General features: G+C 41.0%; 1 protein-coding gene across 1 annotated transcript; it reads right to left on the reverse strand.

The window, feature by feature from the left end:
* On the reverse strand, nucleotides 1-2,226 carry sec63 (SEC63 homolog, protein translocation regulator; the record flags this gene model as incomplete). The annotated part of the gene is made up of 1 exon (XM_083781556.1): nucleotides 1-2,226. The coding sequence occupies one exon, from the start codon at nucleotides 2,224-2,226 to the stop codon at nucleotides 1-3; it is 2,226 nt and encodes a 741-aa protein (XP_083637682.1).
* Between the last annotated feature and the right edge of the window lie 19,123 nt (nucleotides 2,227-21,349).

A 21,349-nucleotide genomic window follows, 5' to 3' on the forward strand; every position in this document is an offset into this window, starting at 1 on the left:
TCAGTCGTTGTCCTCGTACTCGTCTTTGTTGCTCTCCCCGTCGCTGTCCTCCAGGTCTTCACCCTCTTCGTCCGTCTCTGGAATGTCCCACTGGGGTTCGTTGTCTGGCATGGCCTTGGCCTCGTGGACCTCCAGCTTCAGTGGTTTGATTTGGTCCAGTCCCATGTAGGAGTCGGAGCGCAGGATGACAGAATACTGGTAGTTGCCTTTTTTGGACGGGGCTTGGAACTGCAGCTCCACCTCCTCTGTGTCCTTGAGTGAGCAGACATGGTGGGGTATGGAGACCAGGGTTTTCTCCTGGCGGTCGGCGATGTACAGCCACCACCACTCCTGCTTCTGCTCTGGGAAGTACAGGCTGTAGACTGGGTGGGTGACCTTGGACTTGGTGTCCAGCAGAGCGCGATGCCGCCTCTGGATGCTCTGCTGCAAAGCCTCCCACTCCTCTCCTTCGTCACCTGCCATCTTGTCCACTTCGGTGTCTCTCTGTTTGGTGCTCTCCTCGTCCCTCTCACTGGTAGAGTCTTTGTTGGCCTCTACCTCGTCTGATTCACTGTCCTTGTCTGAAGCCTCCTCATTGTCCTCCTTCAACACCACCTGATTTCCTGCCACGTTGCCATTGGCTTGCTTGGCCTTAGAGGCCGGTGTGGGAGTGCTCTTCTTCATGGGCTGTTTCTTCCTTTTGGACTTGGTCTTTCTGTCCTTCTGCCACAGTTTAGTTTTGTCCTTGTTCAAGTCTGCCTGCCCATCGTCTATGTCGGCGACCTCTTCTCCTGGGCAAGGCTTTGCCTCCTGGTCTTTCTCAAACATATCTGCCATATTTCTCCGGGTCAAGGTGACAGTGACTGTGGCAATAGAGCCAGCTGTGATGTTATTGCTGTCTTCATCGTCAAGGACCTGCAGTTTGGTTTCCATGGTGAGATGCGGGAAGCTCCCCAGGACGGCCATGACCTCGTCGTATTTCTCGTCTTGCAGGAAGCGCAGCATGCTGCGTCTGTTGGCATGTCTCAGACCCGCCAGGTCCTGCAGTGTCTGCACCTTATGCTTCCTGGAGACGAAGAAGCGAAGGTGCTCCTCCTCAATGTGGGGCAGCTGGAGCAGAGGTGACTTGGTCTCTTGCAGGCCCTGGACTATCATCTGAGACAGCTTCATGGTATTCTCTATGGACACCAGCCAGTGTGCTTTGACACCAAGGCGACAGGCCATCGCGGTGAGTCGAGAGCCCGCAGTGACCATCTCCTGGAGGAGCACTGGGCTCTTCCTCAACACAAAGCTTTGGTCTTCGTCTAGGTTCTCAGACACCTTCATATGTGCCAGGTGGGCCAGTACCAGGGCCCTGGCCTTTAGACTGTACGGGCAATGGAATGGAGGCTCCTTCTTCTTAATATCAATGTTCCCCAGCTTACGGATCAACTCTGGCACTTCAGTGTTGTCTGTAGGCCTTATGGTGGCTTCTGAATGGTTGGGGTCAAACTCACAGGCTGCCGTCAGCACCATGGCTAGCCGCTTCATGTTCATGCTGGGTGTCTTGTACATGAAGTGCAAGAAGAGCTGGGTGGTGTTGATCAGGATTTCTCCATTGTAGCCGGTTGAGCGGTACCACCATTGTCCCACAATAACAGGAATGATGACCATGAACGCTAGTCCATATACCAGCAGCACTAGCATACTGTTGTTCTTGTCCACGATCCAAGCGGGCAGGGCAATGCCAAAACGGATCTCTCCCGGACCGTCTGGATTGCCAAAGCGCTCCCAGTTCTGTCTCGACTCTGCGTTAGTCAGTGCGGCGTAGGCCGTGGCAATCACTATGAAGGTGGCCTCATCACCACCTTTATCAGGGTGGTGCGTCAGGGAGAGCACGTGGTACGCCCTCTTAATCTCTGACAGCGATGAACCCTGTTTCAGGTTGAGGATTTCATACGGATTATATGGCTGGTGGTGCTCTCTATCTAGTGTGGACACCTTGTAGCATAGCAGCAAAAACACAAACCAGCCAAATAGCAAGGCTGCTTTCTTTAGCGTGGGAACGATGCTCTGCTGCGACTTCAGCCTGAGTCGGTACCACAGACACCTGCCGTGGACCCCGGCCAGGCTCTTCAGGTGTTCGGCGGTCTGATCTCGGGGCCACAGGTAATACGTGGCTGGGATCACGATCAGGCCAACAAGGGAGGCTAGGAAATAGTAATATGTATTGCCACTGTCATCGTACTGGAACTGTTGTCCTGTCATTCTGTAACAGCGATCAGGGTCCCCTTCTCCGCCACTGTGCTCCGCCTACAGAAACCCAATGTGTTTATATGACTGGACAGACAGTCTGTGTAGACTGGTGATGATATCATTATCGCTTGTGATGTCAAGGATGACATCACAAGTGATGCTGACATGAAACCACACTATGTGAAATGGCTGCCATTAAACAGGCCCTGTATGTCTCCACCAGGCTAAAGGCAGAGGGCAGATTCTGGTTTGATCCTTGTCTTTATTACTAAAACCCATTACACCAATCAACATTTCTTGCTGACAGCAGGCCAATGAACTAAATCCCTCAATATGTATCTCAGACAATACATATCGGCATGAAGTGACGCGCTATGAACTCTCTGCTACTTTGGAATAGCAGATATATCAGACCCCATGCACTTTGAGAACCAATGACATGGTTCTTGTAATTGAAAATAAGTGCCATATCTCTCTGTCAGTCCACGACAGACGTCATAGACTGGCCACCCTTCCTGGCAAAGAAGCCATCCTGTTATAGATTCAATGTATCCCCTGCAGCTTTAAGATTGACTTCAGTTTCACAGGTGAGGTGATATTATGTCCATGGTTATGTAAATGTTTGTGCATGCAGGGTCTTCACAGAAATACAGGGATGTTGTGCATGGAATATGGCCAAACCCTCAACGTAGGTCTACTGTATGGTTTCACTGACAACAACCTACTCAAAATGAGGCACTTACTTCTGTCACATAGCTTTATTTTAACCACATTCCCTATTTCAGGCAAATAATCTTCATTTATAATAATAATCATTATTAGCCTAATTCATTCATTCATTCATTTATCCAAGGCAGGTCCTGACCTAGACTATGTCTGTTAGCTAATCACAGTGTTTGTTCATTTGTTTACAATATAGATAAGCCTACATAAATTTGCTGCAAACATTTTCAAGTTGACTTGTCCCCTCCCTCATTTGCCCTGTCAAAACCAGTTTTTTTAAATTGCGGCTCAGTGTGTATTGGATAGATTTGCAGCTACAGACTATTTGCACAATTGTCTCAAGAAATGATGAATGCTTTAGCCATGTTGACTGGCTGATGATAACGTTTTGTGTCACAGGCATCAATCTAATTCTAAGAGATGTTTAGAGCTGTTTCAGCCACTAGGTGTCAGTGTTGTTAGGGATGGGGGATCTGGAAGTCACAATCGGTCTCCCAGTCGCAGTTATATTATGGAATAATAGGACTCTATTGTCCCTCTAAGTTGATACAACTTTAATTTTGAGATATGGAGCATTTTAAAATATGTAAAATATATTTGATTTATTATTACAACTAGTGATGAATAGTCGACTATATATAGCCTATACATTAAAGCCTTGATGTATTTATTTTATGTGGTTCCTCAGTTTCTCATTGACAAAATGCATTCCTTGAGTTCCCGCTTCGCAGCTTTACACATTTAATGGTCTAATTTAGGCATAAGCTATTGTAAAATGTACAGAAATTCCACATTATTTTAAAAATATATTGTTCAACATTTCTATTGTAGATTTCCTGCTGAAAACTAACAAAATAAACACATTTGTTTTCACATTATAATGAAAGGTATAGCCTACTGAATAAACTAGACTAGTATACCATAACTAAGCAAAATTATATTTTGCACATTATAAATAGTAAGCACTCTAGCATTATAGCATATCCTACTCCTAATTTTATGAAAAGCAACCTCATAAAGTTGTGTTCACTTTCTAAAAGGAGATAACAGAAAACAACCCTATATTGCAATTGAACCTGTGCCTATATGACTGCTATAATAGTTTGTGCCTTCATATGACTCTAAAAGCTGAACTGTTTGCACTTTTAACAGCTTCCTGCCTGTCTGCCTGCCTGCCTGCGCAAATGGACAGGTGGTCCATTATGGATTAAAGCCTAAATGCTTTAATATCCTTCAATGCCCTTAGCCTGTTCTTTCCATCTATGTCTTATGATCAGCTAATCAGATTTTGTCCCCCTCAAACATATTTTATACAGTGTCCTTAGGATAAAATATATAGGCTAATAGGCCCATATTAGGCCCCTATTATGGGCCTAGCCTCTAATTCTTTGATGGATTTAATGTTTATCAAGGACAACTGAAACCAACCGCACTGGAGAGAGTAATGAACTATTTTAATAGGTGCAATTAAATTGATTTATTTTAAACATAGATTACAATTATTATAAAACAGATCACTGCATGGGCTGTACTGAGAAGAACAGATATGGCAGGCTACGCCATTCTTCACCAATATCCGCAGCTTGATGTCATTAAAACATATTCAATTTCCTGATGAGCGGTGGGAAGTTTCCATCTCCATCTTTTATGGGGCTTGCATCATCGTATATCTCCAATAACATTTCATCAACAACATGGTAACATCTTTGTCGCCTGGCGGTCGCCTCCCGACGCAGCCAAATTTCATTTTTTTAGGTTATCCTCAAGTCATATCTTGGATGGTGTCCTTTCATCCCGGCGCTTCAAAGCCAACCCTATATACGCTCACATCAAACAGCCGTCACCCAAACTGCCAATCACGACCCCCTTCCCGAAGACGACAAACATAACAGAAAATGTTAATCAACCCGGAGCCCGCATCTACAGAGTAAATAAAATAAATTGTAAACAGATGCCATAATTTACAACATGTGGGTAAATAAAGCACTATGTCATCTTTCTTTCTTTTCTTTGCTTTTTTATATTTATTTTGCGGTTCAATCAGGGTCCAAAGCCCTGCATCCATCCATCCATCCATGCATCCATCCATCCATCCATCCATCCATCCAATCCATCCCATCCATCCATCCATCCATCCATCCATCCCAAAATCTTCTGAGGAGTCAATGACTTCACTCCATGCTGCCACTTTTTCCAGCATGGACTGGAGTGGAAGTTGGGTTAATATGGGGATATAAATCATATTGCTCATGTTCCCTTATTCAAACAGCCCGAGTAGACCAAAGACATTTTTACCTTCAAGCTCTGCAGAACCAGCTAAAAGCTGAGTATGGTAAAAGAAATTAATAAAAAAGGAGCGTTTTAAAAGATGTAGCCTATAGGCCTAGGTTCGGAGTTTCCACTCCCTCAAATTTGGCAGGATTTATGTGCTTACATGGTGTGGCAATGGGAATGACAGATCGGAAAGGTTGAATGAAATCACTCTGGAGTCATCCATCCAAGAGTATCAAACTGAAAACCATTAGTGAAGGGCAATTCAGTTCATGTGCGGTGTGCGGTGAACTTTGTTCAAACGATATGCATACAGGTTAGAAGCCTGTGTTGAGCACAATTTGCAGGACTAAGAGTACGAATACTTACTGCATGTCTTGTCTTTATGGCTGGTTGAGCAATATGGACAAAAGTCTAAATCAAACAATGATGTTGTTCATAGTAAAAATATTTATTCATCAGTAACGTCTAACAAAGTGGCATAAAGGAAAGTATATAGAACACCTATAGAACAGTCAGGTAAGTTCAGAAAATGACATCTCTTTACTGTAATGCAGCCTTTAAAAACCAGGAAAAGACAACACTTGTGTCATATGATGATAGTACAATATCCCAAATCACAGATAATAGTCTTGTATCGATATATCATCAGACTATTATCATCTTTGTTCTTCATCATTGCTCAGCCTTACCTCTATGAAAATAGACCAAATATGGAAATATAACCCAAGGTGTGACACAATGTTGAAACACAATTCTGATGATTCAATTTAAACATTTCTGTTATCATTCTGCAATATAGGCCCCAGCCTCAAAATTATATCAATATCATGATATGAAGCTATAGATATCATCTGGGACTTTGGACATTGTAATATTGTGATATGGAATAATGTCTCCTTTACAGTAAGAGTAAGGTGATGTAATTTTCTGAACATATTGACTGTTTTAGCTGTTCTTCTGTCATGGCAGATGATGATGATGGTTTTATCATCACCACCAGCTTGTATTTTGTAAAAGCACGACTCGTCTTCCCCACTATAGCATCCCAATATCAATATAATTTGTCAGTTGTGATATTTGATTTTCTCCAACCCCCAAAAGCAACTTCGTCATCTAAGCCAGTGGTTCTCAAAGTGGGGTCCGAGGACTCCCAGAGGTCCTTCTGTGGGTTCCGGGGGTCCTTCAGTGAAAGTAATTTATATAGCGTTACAATAATTTCAACCACTTTTTCCATCTATATGTTGGCTATTCACAAATAGAAGATATACAAGCTCACAGGGTTCCACTATCTGCCATGCTTGGATGGTTTTTATTTTTATATATAATATATATTCTTTACATAAATGTTCTCCTTTGGGGGTCCAAAACCTTTTCAGATGGGAGTCTGCAGCCAAATACATGAAAACCTGAAAAGGTTTGAGAATCACAGATCTAAGGAGCTATCCTGGGATTTCTTCAGGGAAATAAAAACGTCTGGGTTTCCCCGAGGCTAGGCCAAAAGAGAACCATGGGTGTTGTAGTTTAAAATGGAATGGGCTCTTCCCTTTCATTTATGTGCAGAATAATTGTCAAGACGCAAGCTCCTAGGAAACAAGTAAATAAATAAAAATGAATCAGGCTTTTGTTTTTTGTTTTCACATTTCAAATGGCCATGCAGAAGAATGAATGACCATGTCAAATGTTTGTTTGCGCTTGGCCTTTTGTGTCTCAGGGCATCAAAGCACGAGACGAGATTGTAGGAAAAGCAAAGCCCATGGGCCCTTTTTGTCTGAACTTTGATAAATTAGATGGAGGCATGAGAAAATGTCAAGTTTTGACTGTGGTCATAAGAACTGCTGTCTTCTCACATATACACACTGTCGACAGGCAGTGACTCAATCAGCGTGTCTGCCAGTGTGTGTTTGTGTGTGATTGTGCGTGCGTGCTATTCTGTACATAGAGAATGGGTTTGTATTTGTGCACATGGGTGATGGGTGGTAGTAGCAAGAGACAAAGCCAGAGCACGAGTAATTGTCATGTAGCACGCTGTACAAGCATGAATCTGAGATCGTTATCTCACATAGATATATATGTACAGTGGAAATGCAGCATAAACCCAGTCATTTCTCAGTATCTGCCACGGGGGAGATGTTTGGCTGATAACCCTCTGCCACCTGCTTACTGTACTTCCAGCTATGGGGGAAGAGCTATTGCTACTTTTACATAAGTAAAATAGTATCACAATGTTAAAAAATGATGTATTCAACAAGTACAAAAGTATGGATTTAAAGTGGCAATATGTCACTTTTTTTATGAATAAAATATTATTCTGTCCAATCTGTATGTTAGAGTATGTTAATACAATATAACTTATACAATGTAACTTATACAACTTATACATTTTGTCTCCCTGCTCTTCTATTGAGACAGTGTCAAAGATCTTGTCTCCCCAGATGGTCAATTTATCAAGCAGCAAGCAGCAAGCAAGCAGGCTCTATTAACTCAATGGTAAAGGAAAGTTACATTGAATTGCGACGGCTTGTGAGCTTGTAGATCTGCTATTAGCAATAAGCAGAATAGCTAAGTATAGAATAGGGGTTTGTATTCATAATAGAAGTCTAACAAGTAACTGAAGTTTTAAAATAACTGTACTGAAGTAAAAAGTACAATATTTGCCTCTGAGATGGAGCGGATTAGAAGTATAGCCTAAGTATTGAAAAAGTGTAATACTCAAGGAAAGTAAAAGTACCTCAAAGGCAGATGTACTTAAGTACAGTAATTGAGCTAATGTACTTCCAGCACCTGCTGCCAGTGGTTCGACTCACAGCTCGTTCATTATGATGTGTGGTAAGTTCTGGTAACCTGACCGTATTGCCCAATAGCCAAGCTCGCAGAGAAGCTTAAACTGATCTGCTGTTTATTCATCATTTTAATGCACTTTATGCATCTGTATACTGTAGGTCTCTTCTGGCTTATGCACAATGTTGGTTGGTTGTTAACTTGTATTCTGCTATGTATGGCTGTACGAAAGAAGATGTTGAATCGACATTTGAGATGGCTCCTGTTACCCATATTTATTTTGATTGCTGATTGCTTATCCAGAGTATTATGGTGCGTGGCTTGTTGATGGTAAATAGTGTGGATAGTAATTACTGGTGTGGTTGGAGAATAAAATCCCCCAACCTTTCCTCCTCAAAACTTCATTTGAACGGGACAATAGCTGTAGATTAGAGACATATGGCGTGATCATTTCAAAGGCTTTGATATATACCGTAAGCAACTTTTCTGTTGCTTTATTTAGATTTAGGTAGTGAAGAGACTGGGGGAAATTGGGGGGAAAGGACAACATTTTGACACATGAAAGTCCAACATGTCCAATGTTACTGTGCATAATCCACCTGTAAATAGATATCTTCAACCACACAAATTTGAACAATTTGTATAGAATAAAATGTGTAAAAAAAAAAAGACACCGCTCATCTGCCAATAGATTTAGATGAGGTGCTGGAGTTACAAAGGTATAGAAAATCAGTTATAAGCTGTCTTCTTCAGGCATATAACACATAACATTTTAAAAAATAAGTAAAGAAAGGAAAAGAAAAATCGTCGTGGCAATCATGGCTGCATGGCTGATTTGAATTCGTACTAATATCAGCGCTCTCTGATAACATGGATACAGTGAGGGCGGTTACAAGTCTGGTCACATATAATGATATGGCTTTCTTTCTGTATGGGAACAGACTTGAATGTAAATGTTGGGTGTATGACTGTGTATAGCTATGTGTAGAACATGGCATTAACACGTTTCCACTGGGGCCACCCATACTAAAATGTACACTCATGCTGTAGCGCTGTGAGGCAGTCTGGATGAAACCATCTGCCAAATGCTACTTATTATGTCTATATATTTAGCAAAGTTAATTAGGAGAAGGAAAAAAAGGTTTTGATTCACATCTGCCATTGATAATCACTATGAGAAACCTTATGGCTTGGCGACAAGGGCAGAGGTTTGGGCTTGGCACTGTCATCGCTTCCACTGGCAACAGTCACACTCGACGACCAGCCGAAGCTAGACAGACACACATACACCTCACTGCATCCAGTGGCAACATGTGTACTGAATATGTGATCCTGTAATCAACAAATTCTTCATAAACTCGCCCTCGAGCGCTTTCTAGACATCAAAGGAGGTAAAGGGGATGGAATGGTATCTCTGTGTGGCCGTGATTTCTTCTGCTGTACACAAAACAGCCTAGCTCTCAGCCCTCGAGACGCGGGCAGGGAGGCAGCCGAGGAAATTGAATTTCATGACTGTATACCTATATGGGTTCAGACTTAAGTGTTTGACTCACACCTGGGTGGGAGAGGGGTGGAACAAAGGCAAGCTGGAGAGTAAAGTCTTAAAGCAGTACACAGGATCTGATGGAAGACTGCTTTGTGATATAGTTCTGTGTTTCATCTTCCCATGGCCCCACTTGGATCCATAGTTTGAGAACATAAGGAGGCCTGACCATATAGGACACAAATATAGGGTTTAAGATGTAAAACTTCAAAATGTCCAGCTGTCCAATGTCCATATGCAAGTGACACTACAATATATCGAGCTGCTAATTATGTCTCCTTCTGCATCTTATGCTTCACAATGTAATATCAAGCATGATTTAACGTAATCAATTAAGCATCAATAAAGGTCTTTCTACAGTATCTACCAGGTATCTTATCAGTAACTTTGTATTCCTTGGAATTTGGAAACGCTGTCATCAACAAACTACCGGCACTAGAATTGTGTGCTATAACAGCCAAAAAGAGAAAATGACAAGGTTTGAATATGAAAAATGCATTGATGTTGAGTATCTGCACTATAGGCTACTATACAGCCTTTTGTATTCGATCTTTTTTTCCTGTGTAGAATTATATTGAGAGAGTAAATGCACAAAACGGCAAACCTCTTTGTAAAACGACTCTCTTTTCTTGCTCAATCACGGCACGCTATTACCCAAGAAAGGCAGTTATACAGACTTGAGATATGAGGTGGTGAAAAATACATTTTCCGGGGGGCTTTGTGATCAGCACTGCCATCTTTTAGCTGTTGTGTAAGATGAACACAAACTGATCTGGAAAAGTTCTTTCAACGGAAAAGATGTGAGGAAATCAGACAACAGAAAACTGTTACCTCTTCTGAGCATAAACAATTGCTGTGTTTGTTGAGGCGTTGACAGGAAATTGTAAATGCCAAGAAGACTGCTGCATCTCTTACGTGTACACATCCTCACACACGTGCATGCACACAAGCGTGCATGCACGCACGCACGCAGTACATACATTTATATACATGTATATTTAATTTGGATTCGTTTGCAAAATAAAAAAATGTTGATGGTCAAAACATGTTGCTTATTTGCACTCAAAAAGATTTATTTCTTGCACTTAAAAATGTGAGTGCACAGTTGCTTTATCGCTTTCTTTATCTATTATTACTATTATTATTAACAACATGGCTGTTGGCCAACAGTGAAACATTAAATTGTAAGTTAATTATAATGAATAATACTACATTGGGTTGGGTCATGCTCATGATGACAATCAATATAAGTTTGTGTACTGCTGCTCTCCTAGAACAATAGCTGCATTTTCCTCTGCTCATATTGGACCGACATGCCTTTGACCACATGAACTCTATAGCGTCTCTATTCTGGGGCAACGGAATCGAAGAATCAGTGGTGGAAAAAGTACGTTCGCTCTGAAAGAATATATATTCAAAGATTTGTGCCGCATTTTTACGACTTTTCAAAAATAGCAGACCTACAAGCTCGTAGCGTGCCACTCGGTGGCGCGCTATGAGCTTCTAGATCTGCTATTTTTCAATAGCTAAAGTATAACATAATGCTTAGTTAAAGAATCAATAGTACTGCAATGTATATTGCTCTGAAGTATGTAATGTCTGTTTGTCTTTAAAAAAACAATAAATATACTTTATTAAAAAAAAGAAATACTCTGAAGTAAAACGCCGGTAATGAAAATGTACTGCATGAGTAAAATCACTAAAGGCATCAAAATACAATATTTCGACCGCAGTCGAGATCATGGATTTCACAATACCACACCAGACTTCCCGGTCCTTCATTGCCATCCCTAGTTCCTGCTTACTGAAGCATGTGTCCGATGACATCTAGGGAACGACAGTTTTCTACCTCTGGTCTGCTTTGAGGCAGGATTCCAGAGAAGAGGGGAAGATATAACCTCACGATCAGCTCTGTAGCAGTGGTCAACAAACTGTGTTCTTCTGGAAGTGAAGAAACACGGGGAAGGTTGCTGTATATTAGAGAAGTAAGTCGATGGGTGGCTCTTCAGAGAGAGATTTTGCGCTCTAGTGCCATCCAGCCATTTCTCTAATTTCCTTCAAAGTGTCCATGTCTCGAAGCCATAGAGTAGAATCGTCTCTACAGTCAAAATATACTTACATAGTAATACTATACATAGTAAAAGTACTCATTATGAAAAATGTCCCGTTTCACAAGGGATCATAATTTTGAATAAAATGTATTACATTTTTAAATCTTTTGAAAATCTACAAGTTTGTAGATCTTTCCGCTTGGAGCTCCCGATCCGATTCCGATCATTTGAAAATGACGTGATCGGCCCCGATTTCCTATACGTGATCGGATCGGGACAACCCTAGTTTTGTAATAATAATTAGAATCTACAAAGTAATTAGTAACTAAAGTTTTCAAATAATTGTAGTGCGGTGAATTCAGTAAAAGGTAAACAGGCTGCTACAATGTTTGCGTCTGAAGTAAAAGTTTAGAAAATTGGAAATACTCCAGTAACGTAAGTAAGTACAAATTAATATTTGAGTAAATGTACTTTAGTTACTTTCCACCACTGCTAAGAATATATGGTTTAAGTAGTTCAGTTGGTCCTAACATTATTCACATCACATCAATAAGTCATTGCAGACAGAAATTCTGCATTCAACTTTGTTCCTATAATGGCAACAATTATTTTGGATTCTAAAAAAGAGATAAGACATGATTTTTAAAGTGTGAATTTGTTTCTGGATATGGTCATACTCATAGGGGCGTAGTTCCATGCATCTCTTAAATGATTAAATTAATGATTAAATTAAACTAATGTATTTGTCTTTCACTTAATGTGTCGCATATCACAGTGAAATGTTGGTTTTAATTAGATGTAATGGTCAATCTTCATTTAGTTCGGTTAATCAGTTTATCAAATCCCCATTGAGTTAAAACTTGTTTAGCTGTACTGTAGCAGTATATCTTCCAGCTCACTTAATGCGAAAAGACAAATAGTTTTTTTCCCCCCAATCTCTGTGACATAATTTCTGATGAGGCAACCTCAAACCCTAATTGCTCTTATAACAAACAAATAAATGTTGTCAATCACAAAACCAGGCCGTTTGTGCGCAGAAACCCCCCCCAAATAACAGTCCAAACCAAACAATTGGAGGAAGCCCGCCAGAACCCGGTTATACATTGTGCCACACCACTGAAGTCCCATATACCATATCAGCCCTATCACCACCACACATCAACAAACGTTTCTGTTTGTATTTCAGCTTATTTGTGAAAATAAAGAAGCAATGCTTAACTCGAGGTCTGTGGCATGCAGTGACACTTTTCTAGGCCTATAATCTTCCCAATCAGGGAAGACCAAGACAAATTAGGCTGCGCGGTGCTTCCATGGTGCCATCGCTGTAAATCCTCGTCAGGATCCGGCGCGAGGGCACACTAGAACAAGGCCTGGGAGAATAATGTTTGTTCCCAAGATTGCTACACAAGTGTGGATGATATACTGTGAGAAGCTCCCCATTCACAGCCAGTTCTCACACACTTATATAGTATAGCAGAGTGGAATTCTTTCACAATCATAGGTTACAAGGTCTGTACGGGTTTCGGTTTGGCCTCTTGTCCTTTTCTATTACAGGGTTTGTTAACTGTGAACCACCCTCGACAAGACAGCGTGATTGTTTACTCCCGATGTGAGAATATAACAACCTAACAAACAATTAAGACAACGGTGCCCAAGCAAGCATGAAGCATATTGATGCTTCAGAACAGAACATGAGATGATCTATTCGTTTTCTCTGTAGCAATATACAGCAGAGTGGAATCTTCTTTTTGCCACGACAACTGAGATGGGAGGGATGACACCTAACCTAAGTGTCAGCATCCATGTGATGGTTGGATGATAGAAGGGATATAGGGCCCAATGCACCAGTGACCGGTGATGAGTCTATATGGAAAGAAAGAGCAGCTGCTTGTCCAGCTTTTATAAATCTAAATGCACCAAGTCTCTGTACGTACTGTACGTCTGTAATCCACGTAGAACCGTTCACCCCACTGACACATGCGTGCCACACCCCTGCAGGGTGTGCACTGTGCAGTGCCCGGTGTCGAGTCCGTCGGATAGCCGGTTGTCCAGAACCAGCACAAAAGCCTCCGCCCGGCCTCTGGACCTGATCACCCATATATCTCCATATATGGAGCTGGACTGTTCTGACATCATTAATACATTTGCATAGACTCCATATTTGGGCATAAAAGGGACACAGACATAATAACTGGGTGGGTCATTCATTTTCAACTTGCATCGTTCCAAGTAGGCCAGTGCCCAACGGGCACCGCTCTAGAGGTTCTGGACAGGGCACACTGCCCAGCCTCTGGACAGGGCCCAAATTAGCCAATTGATCACACCTGATTAACCCTAGATCTCCATATACTGCATGGAGCTGGTCTGTTCTGACATCACAATGATGTTTGAAATCTGCGTAGACTCCACATTTTGGCAACATAATAACTGCGTGGGGCATTCATTTCCAACTTGCATCGTTCCAAGTAGGCCAGTGCCCAACGTGCACCGCTCTAGGTGCACGTTGAAGACAAAAGTGAGCACGCAAATTGTGATTGGCCAGATTGAGATGATGTATGATGATGTATGACGATAAGAGCGAGTGTGATTTTTTTTAATTGACCTGATAAAGATCCATGATGGACTGAAATGGTGTCCTCTGGTTGTTTTTTTCTTAAAACAGTTTAAAAAATCCATTACTAATAACTAAAACTATACATTTTTGTGCTGTATTTGTGCCAAAACCAAAATAATTATACCAAAAAGTGAGACTTGATGCAAAAGAAGAATTCTCTTGAAAATTACTGGATCTACTGACAACAAACAGCTATTAGCTGAGGAAGGAATAAGCAAACAAGCACCGGATCAATATCATCTGTATTTCGAGTCATTTAACTAACTCAGTGCAAGCAAATCTAGAATCAGTTATTTTATAAGCTGAACCAAAAGTGTCTGAAACAGTCTAGAATCGAAACTGAATCCAGCTGCCAATGTCTCGAAATCAGCTTAAATTAAGTGTGCCGCAGGAAAGAGAGAGACGGCAGGCATGGAGAAAAGAAAGAGAAAGAGACAAAAAAGAAAGTGAGAAAGACTGAAACACAGAGCAAAAGAGAAAATTGGATTGAACAGAGAGAGAGAAAGACTGAGAGTGAGAAAGATTTCAGCTACAGAAATGCAAAGAGAAAGAAGTGATAAGTTAAGCTCAACAATAAATAAATAAAAACACAAGCGAGAAAGACAGAAAAGAGAGAGACTGGAGAGGGAGAGAGGGGGAAAACAAGAGAGGGAGAAGCCAGTTCAGCTCCAGTTGGGATACCCAATCTGCGTTCTTGTGCTCTGAGTCGAGTCAAAACCATCAAAAGCTTGAGGTTTGGGACTCCAAAGTCGGTTCAATCTCCGACCCTTTCCCACAGCCTTTCATGGTCTGCCAAACGTTTATTTGTTTTGGATTAATGTAATTAACCCCGCCTTTCCCGGTGTCGCGCGGAGGAGCCAGGAGTCACAGTGAAAAGATTACAAGGGCCCCCGCTTCTCAGATATCCAGCCCAACCACCCCGGCTCACAGATTTCATATCAATGGATAATATTTTGCTTCAGCTTGACATGTAAATCGCCCTCTGACAGTTCTCATGAGCACATCAGCTCACCCTTCACTGTCCAGATGGCAGAGATAAAGAAAAAAAACCTTCTTGTACTGTTGGAATAAACAGATAGATGAGTTTTTTAGCACAGTGTCACAGATGTTCTTAAGGACCCAAGACATTCAACAGGCACGTACACATGAAGTAAACATGACAAAAGTCCAATAATAAGAGTACAGTAGTATTTTACAAGAACATTTTGTTTACTCAAAAGTCAGGACTTTTTTTTTCAGGGCTTGCAGATAGATTTCATGTATTATGAATAAGTTATTATCTGAAGCTATTAGCCAGTGACCGCATAACATTGCCAAAGCTTTCCACAGACAATGCAAGTGGCACTGACTGTAATGCTGAATGGAACATTTGTATGCTCTTAAAGTATAGTTCTAAACAATAAAATAGATAGGATATCAAGTTTCTTGATTAATAGTTTGGCTCTGCAGAAGAATGTTTGCCAACCTCTGCTATAAATCACCCTTGTGACCTGAAGAAGCACTGTGACTCCAGTTTATCAATTTGAAAAATAAACAGTGGTGATATTAGATATTAGATATAGATATTAGGTTCAACAGTATATCTCAGAGACAATCTATAGCCTACAAATATTTTAATACAAAATACCACACACAACTGCCTTTGTCGTTTTTTCTAATACAAATAAATAAACACAAAATCGTAATCGAAAACGTAGGATGGCGCAGACAAAACCAAAAGTTGACTTGTCGTCGCTTCGCAGAGGAGCCTAGAGAAATAATTCTTCTGGCGTCAATACGTTTTCATATGACAGAAGTCATGATAGAAATGATATGCGAGTATGTAATACATTAGGGTTCCAACTGCAGTAAAATGTCCCATAAATCCTGGGGGTTTTCGATTTCATACCCTGCATCTCCCACCGTGGCTCTAGAATGTGAAAAAAAGAGGGAATTTCTTAAAGAAAGTGTAGCAGGGAATCGACGATCAGAGCCAGATGGGAACCAATCATTTTTCAAAGTGTGGCATGATGTATAACGTGGCTTCTGATTCAACATATGTTTGTATTATTTGAGAGATTTCTCCTCAAGCCAGCAGAACATAATAGCCATATAAAGAAGGCCATTGTTTCAATGTGTTTAACATGTGATCACTATCATATGAAGAAATTCAGAATTTTACTAAATTTTTCTTTAAAAAAAAACATGATACTGACACTTTGTTTCACTAAAAAGACACATGTGTCAGTTGACTTGTCATCGTCAAGGACTAGCTTCATCATGTTGCTGCTGTAAACATGTCAACATCCATGTTGGGCTCTTATATAAAAATATGGACTTATTATTATATAAAAAATGATTCTCCACAGGTTTTAATGTATACAGTGAACAATGTCTGGGGTGCATGGAGAGAAAATGTGTACATTACACAAATAAATAAGCTTCCTATACCACTAAAACATAAAGCCTTTCTATGAAACATTTAGGATACTGGGGAACATTTAATGTGGATTACAGGGTTGTGAAGAAAACATGGCCAATATATACAGTACAAGTCAATATACAACACATTGTGAGCTTGTATATTTTTGAATAAAATGTATTTAAATTGTTACATTGTGACATATTAAACATATCAGACAGAGGCCAGGGCTAAAACATATCCCCAGCATCCATAAAGATGAATGAACAGAGGAGGAATATGAAAAGCAGAGGCGCAGAGGCATGGATGCCCCCCCCCCCTGCATCTGACACCAGAGAACATTTAATTTAATATTGGACTGTACATACTCAACACCAATCCATCAATGTATCTCATATTTTACTGTACAGAATCTGTGCACTTATTTTCTTTCACAACCCAGTTGAACTAATGGGATTACCATAATAACAGTAACACCCTATAAGAACGGTGATTACGGCTCAATGGAATGATTATCCATGTGTGTTTCGTGCAGTATACTTTTTCCTAAGCCGTCTTTAAAACTAATCCCATTGTCAATTTGTTTGAAAACGGCGCCAACTAGGGCTGGGCAATTAATCCAAAAATATACAGTATATCAAAACCGTTATTTAGAACCAAGAACCGACTTAATTAAACTTGCTCATGTAGGTTAATCGAATAATCAAGATACAGTTTCTTTTGTATACATACAATTTATAATAGATATTTATATAATCAATTAGTCTGATTAACCACTTAATCCTGGATTATACTTTATTGTGCAATGGTGGCGTACAAAAATAGCCAATCTTCAAGATCACAATGGGTTCCATCGGTACGCTTGTAGATCTGCTATTTTCACTTTACTTTAAAATAATCGTTCATTAATTGTAGCTGAGGCACATGTTTTGATTTAAAGTCACATTGCCCAGCCCTAGAGTCAATGTATAGCCTGTCTCCATGACTTAAATGTCTTGCATGTTCTTTTGTGTGCATGCGTACGTGCGTGCGTGTCACTGTCTCACTAGCCTTGGAAACCCTACTGTCTCACTGATCATCAGCAGGCCAGAGGGTCCCAAGTCTCAGTCCCGTAATTCCCTTTTTGTTCCTCAAGGGGTCAGCCTAACTCACTTTGACATCACTGACTGACCACAGTGGACAGTGAACAGCCATTGGGGACTATAAAAGAAAGCCAAGGTCATCTTTCTGGATGACCCCTGGCTCACACAGCTATTGCATTCACCACACTACATCCACATCTAGCGCTCACATCTATTTAGGGTACAGTATAAGCCATGCAGAACCTGCAACTTTACATAACCCGTGTTAGTTCTGTGATTGTATACGCTCACAACGTGTCGCAATTAGTTTGAAAGAATAACTTGTGAGTTCTGGGTCACACCACCTCGGGCAGGGCCCAAACTATATGTTCTATAAGAACCTCATCTGAAACAGAGCCATAGCGTATGGAAACACACCCAGAACACGTGAAAAGAAATGCAGGGTGGCGTGCATTCTCTGCAGATAGGCCTACAGAACATGCTTTCTTCAAATGTAACATCACTCAAATAATATTATATAACCTCACCCTTGCCTCAAATTCATACAGGCCTATAATGTCAAGGAACACCAATTCTGTAAATAAATACATGTTTTTTGTTTTTTAAAGAGGGGTTAAATTATATTGCAAGAGATTGCCACGTACTGGTGATGGGGTGAGGACCCAAAAGCCGGACAGCTGTGACAGAGATGTACTGTAGTAGCCTTGTGGTAGCATCATGTCACATATTGTCGCATATCAATGCTGTCGGGCAGAGGACTCTGTAACTCCACTCCAGAAATTAATGCCGATCTACAAGCTTGCAATGTAACGAAATGTGACTGCGTGTTGCGAGCTTGTAGACCTGCTATTTTCGTTCTTTTTTAATATATTAAATACATTTACCAGTAATCAATAAAAAGTATTAACAAGGTCGAGCTTGAGATTAAATAATAACTACACTGGATGCATTGGAATACAGGTTATTATTTTTTCCAATTTCCTGAAAAGTAGCTGTTTACCCGTGACAGTTACAATACACATAAACCATGACCAACATACATTATGATCTTCTGCATGAGCTCTAGCAATAAACGCTTTAGTTTAATTCTTCCAGAGGGAGATTCAAGTCAATCTCTCAGTGAAAGAATAAAACCTGTCGTGGCCTCAAATATGGGGAAACTCGGTTTACTTCTTATTTTGGAATGATCTAATCTGTTTCTTTTATTACCCGCAACCATCTAAATGAAGTGGGTCTCGATCTCTCAGCGCTTGCTGCTGGAGGGATTGTGGATGGGTTTTCGGCAGACCAGGCACACATCATTTCAAGGTCTTCAGTCTTTCTGGAAGGGAGTGGGCTCAGAGATTTTTGGATCAGAGATTTCATTTATCCTTTGCCTTTTGTTCCCCCCTACCTTGGAAATATCCCCAAAGATCTCAGCAAATCTGAATAACACATCGTTTAAAGATAATTATAATGAAGCAAATAAATAAATAATATATAACAAAAACATTGGCTTCAGGAGTCCTCCCACAACTTCTTATAAACATAATCAACTCTGTTTGCTTAATGGAGAAAATGTCTCATCTACATTCCAAAAAGAGAAGGGGGATACATGTCTTCGAATATGACTATGAAATGATATCATTAGACATGCAACTGCATTATGAATTACTTGCTTTTCTGTTTGATGATTGGGTTAGGCTATGTCACAGGGCACAGACCCCACCTATTTTTTGTTCCTAAAATAAATACAAAATATAAGTGTCAAGAAATAAAGTGTCAAGAAAAGAAAAGAAAATAAACCCCCCAGGAAAGACCACCACCTCTGTGAATCTTGAGTAAAGGACTGGCATCAGTCGCACACACGCATGCATGCGTGCATTTGTGTGAGAGAGAGAATGGGTGAATGTAATGCACAATCTATGTAAATGGTAAATGGTGCATTTATATAGCGCCTTTATCCAAGGCGCTTTACATAAATTGTGCATTGTGCATAAATTACATTCACCCATTCACACACATTCATACACCGATGGTGGAGGAAACCATGCAAGGCACCAACAAGCACATCAGAAGCAATTAGGGGTTCAGTGTTTACAGTGCCATGTAAAATGCCTATAGGAGAAAGGTGCTATATATTTATATAATACCACCTATAGCATCCTTATTCTGCATGTCATATAGGCAGAAGATAGGCAAACAATCAGAAAAAAATGGCCAACAGTTGGCAGGAATAGCAGATAGTACAAGCTCACAACATGTTGCTTTGGGTGAGGTTATACTGTGTTATTTGAGATTCTCTGTTGAGGGGAAAAGGAGGGTGCCAATTGTAGACCCCTGTGGGACCCCCGACAACAAAGTATTTTGTGCGGTTCAAGGTGGGCGAAAATACGAAGCAACTGAAAAACACGTTATTTCAATGGTAGTGGATGGAGAGGAAACTTTTGTCCAACCAAGAAACAGCAACCGATGGCTGAGAGAAGAGGGGCACAATTAATCACCGTGCGGCACTTGACAAAGAGTCAGTTATCTGTTTCTACAGCAGCTGCATCATGCCAGCTCGTTGGGGAGAGAGAACATGAAACAAAAAACGTTCAGGGTGTTTCCCTCTTGCTCTGTGCCACACTCCCTACACTTGACCTTGGCACTGGATCAGGCTGTTCATATAGTTGGGAGCTCACTTGCATGTTTAGAAAACTCGACGGCGCTTCTTCTGATGAGGATCCGCTGTGCTGGGTCTTGTATCATCACTATTCTGTGTTTGTTGGGCCTTTTCCACATGCTTTGTAAATACTGCTGTCATTTGGCAGCGGTGTGGCGGTGCATGGGCCTAAGTGAAAAAGTGGCAAAAACCCATGAACTCGGTGATTACCATATAAGGCCAGCAAACCACCAATATAAATAAAAAGCCAATTATCCTGATTTCTGGTTTATTGCGGCAGTAGGTCGCAGATTACTATGAGAAAAACCTGTCCGTCGCTCCGTCACGCCACCATATATGGCTGTCAGTCAGTCCATCACGCCTCGTGACATCACGCCTTGTGACAAGTCACGCTACCATATATGGCCGTCAGTTCATCACGCCTCGTGACACGCTCCATATATGGCCGTCTCCATATATGACGATCACGACACTGACCTCATCAAACTCTGGATAGCCATACATGGAGAAGTCTGGATCATCACCTACAGGCCCGAAAATGAATGCCCGGCCCTACCTGGGCCCTCATCAAACCCTGTACACTCAAGACACGCTCCATATATGACCAGACCTAATCAAACCCTGTACACTCAAGACACTGCCTCCGCTGCCGCCCTTAGATCTCCATATGGAGCTGACCTGTTCTGACATTCCATATGTTGATCTGACCTCATGAAACCCTGTACACTCAAGACACACTCCATATGGCCAGTACAGAATTAATTCCATATGTTGCCCTTTAGGGCGATGTCTCACTGGTTTAGACGTCATTTCCCTTGCATCAGCGTAATATGTCTTTACATGGAATCTAATCAACGCTGCAAATTCAAATTCTGGAGAAACATCAACTTTATTTAATGCTTAAAAAACGAATATAAAGCAATAATGTGGTTTCTTGTGAATTTAGTCAGATTCTCACTCCGTCATTCTTCAGCCTGACCACAGCTCTGGTAGGGATTGAGCTCTCTGGGATATTTCATTTGAAA

Source organism: Protomyctophum parallelum (assembly GCF_964188405.1).
Source record: "Protomyctophum parallelum genome assembly, chromosome: 1".
Lineage (NCBI taxonomy): Eukaryota > Metazoa > Chordata > Actinopteri > Myctophiformes > Myctophidae > Protomyctophum > Protomyctophum parallelum.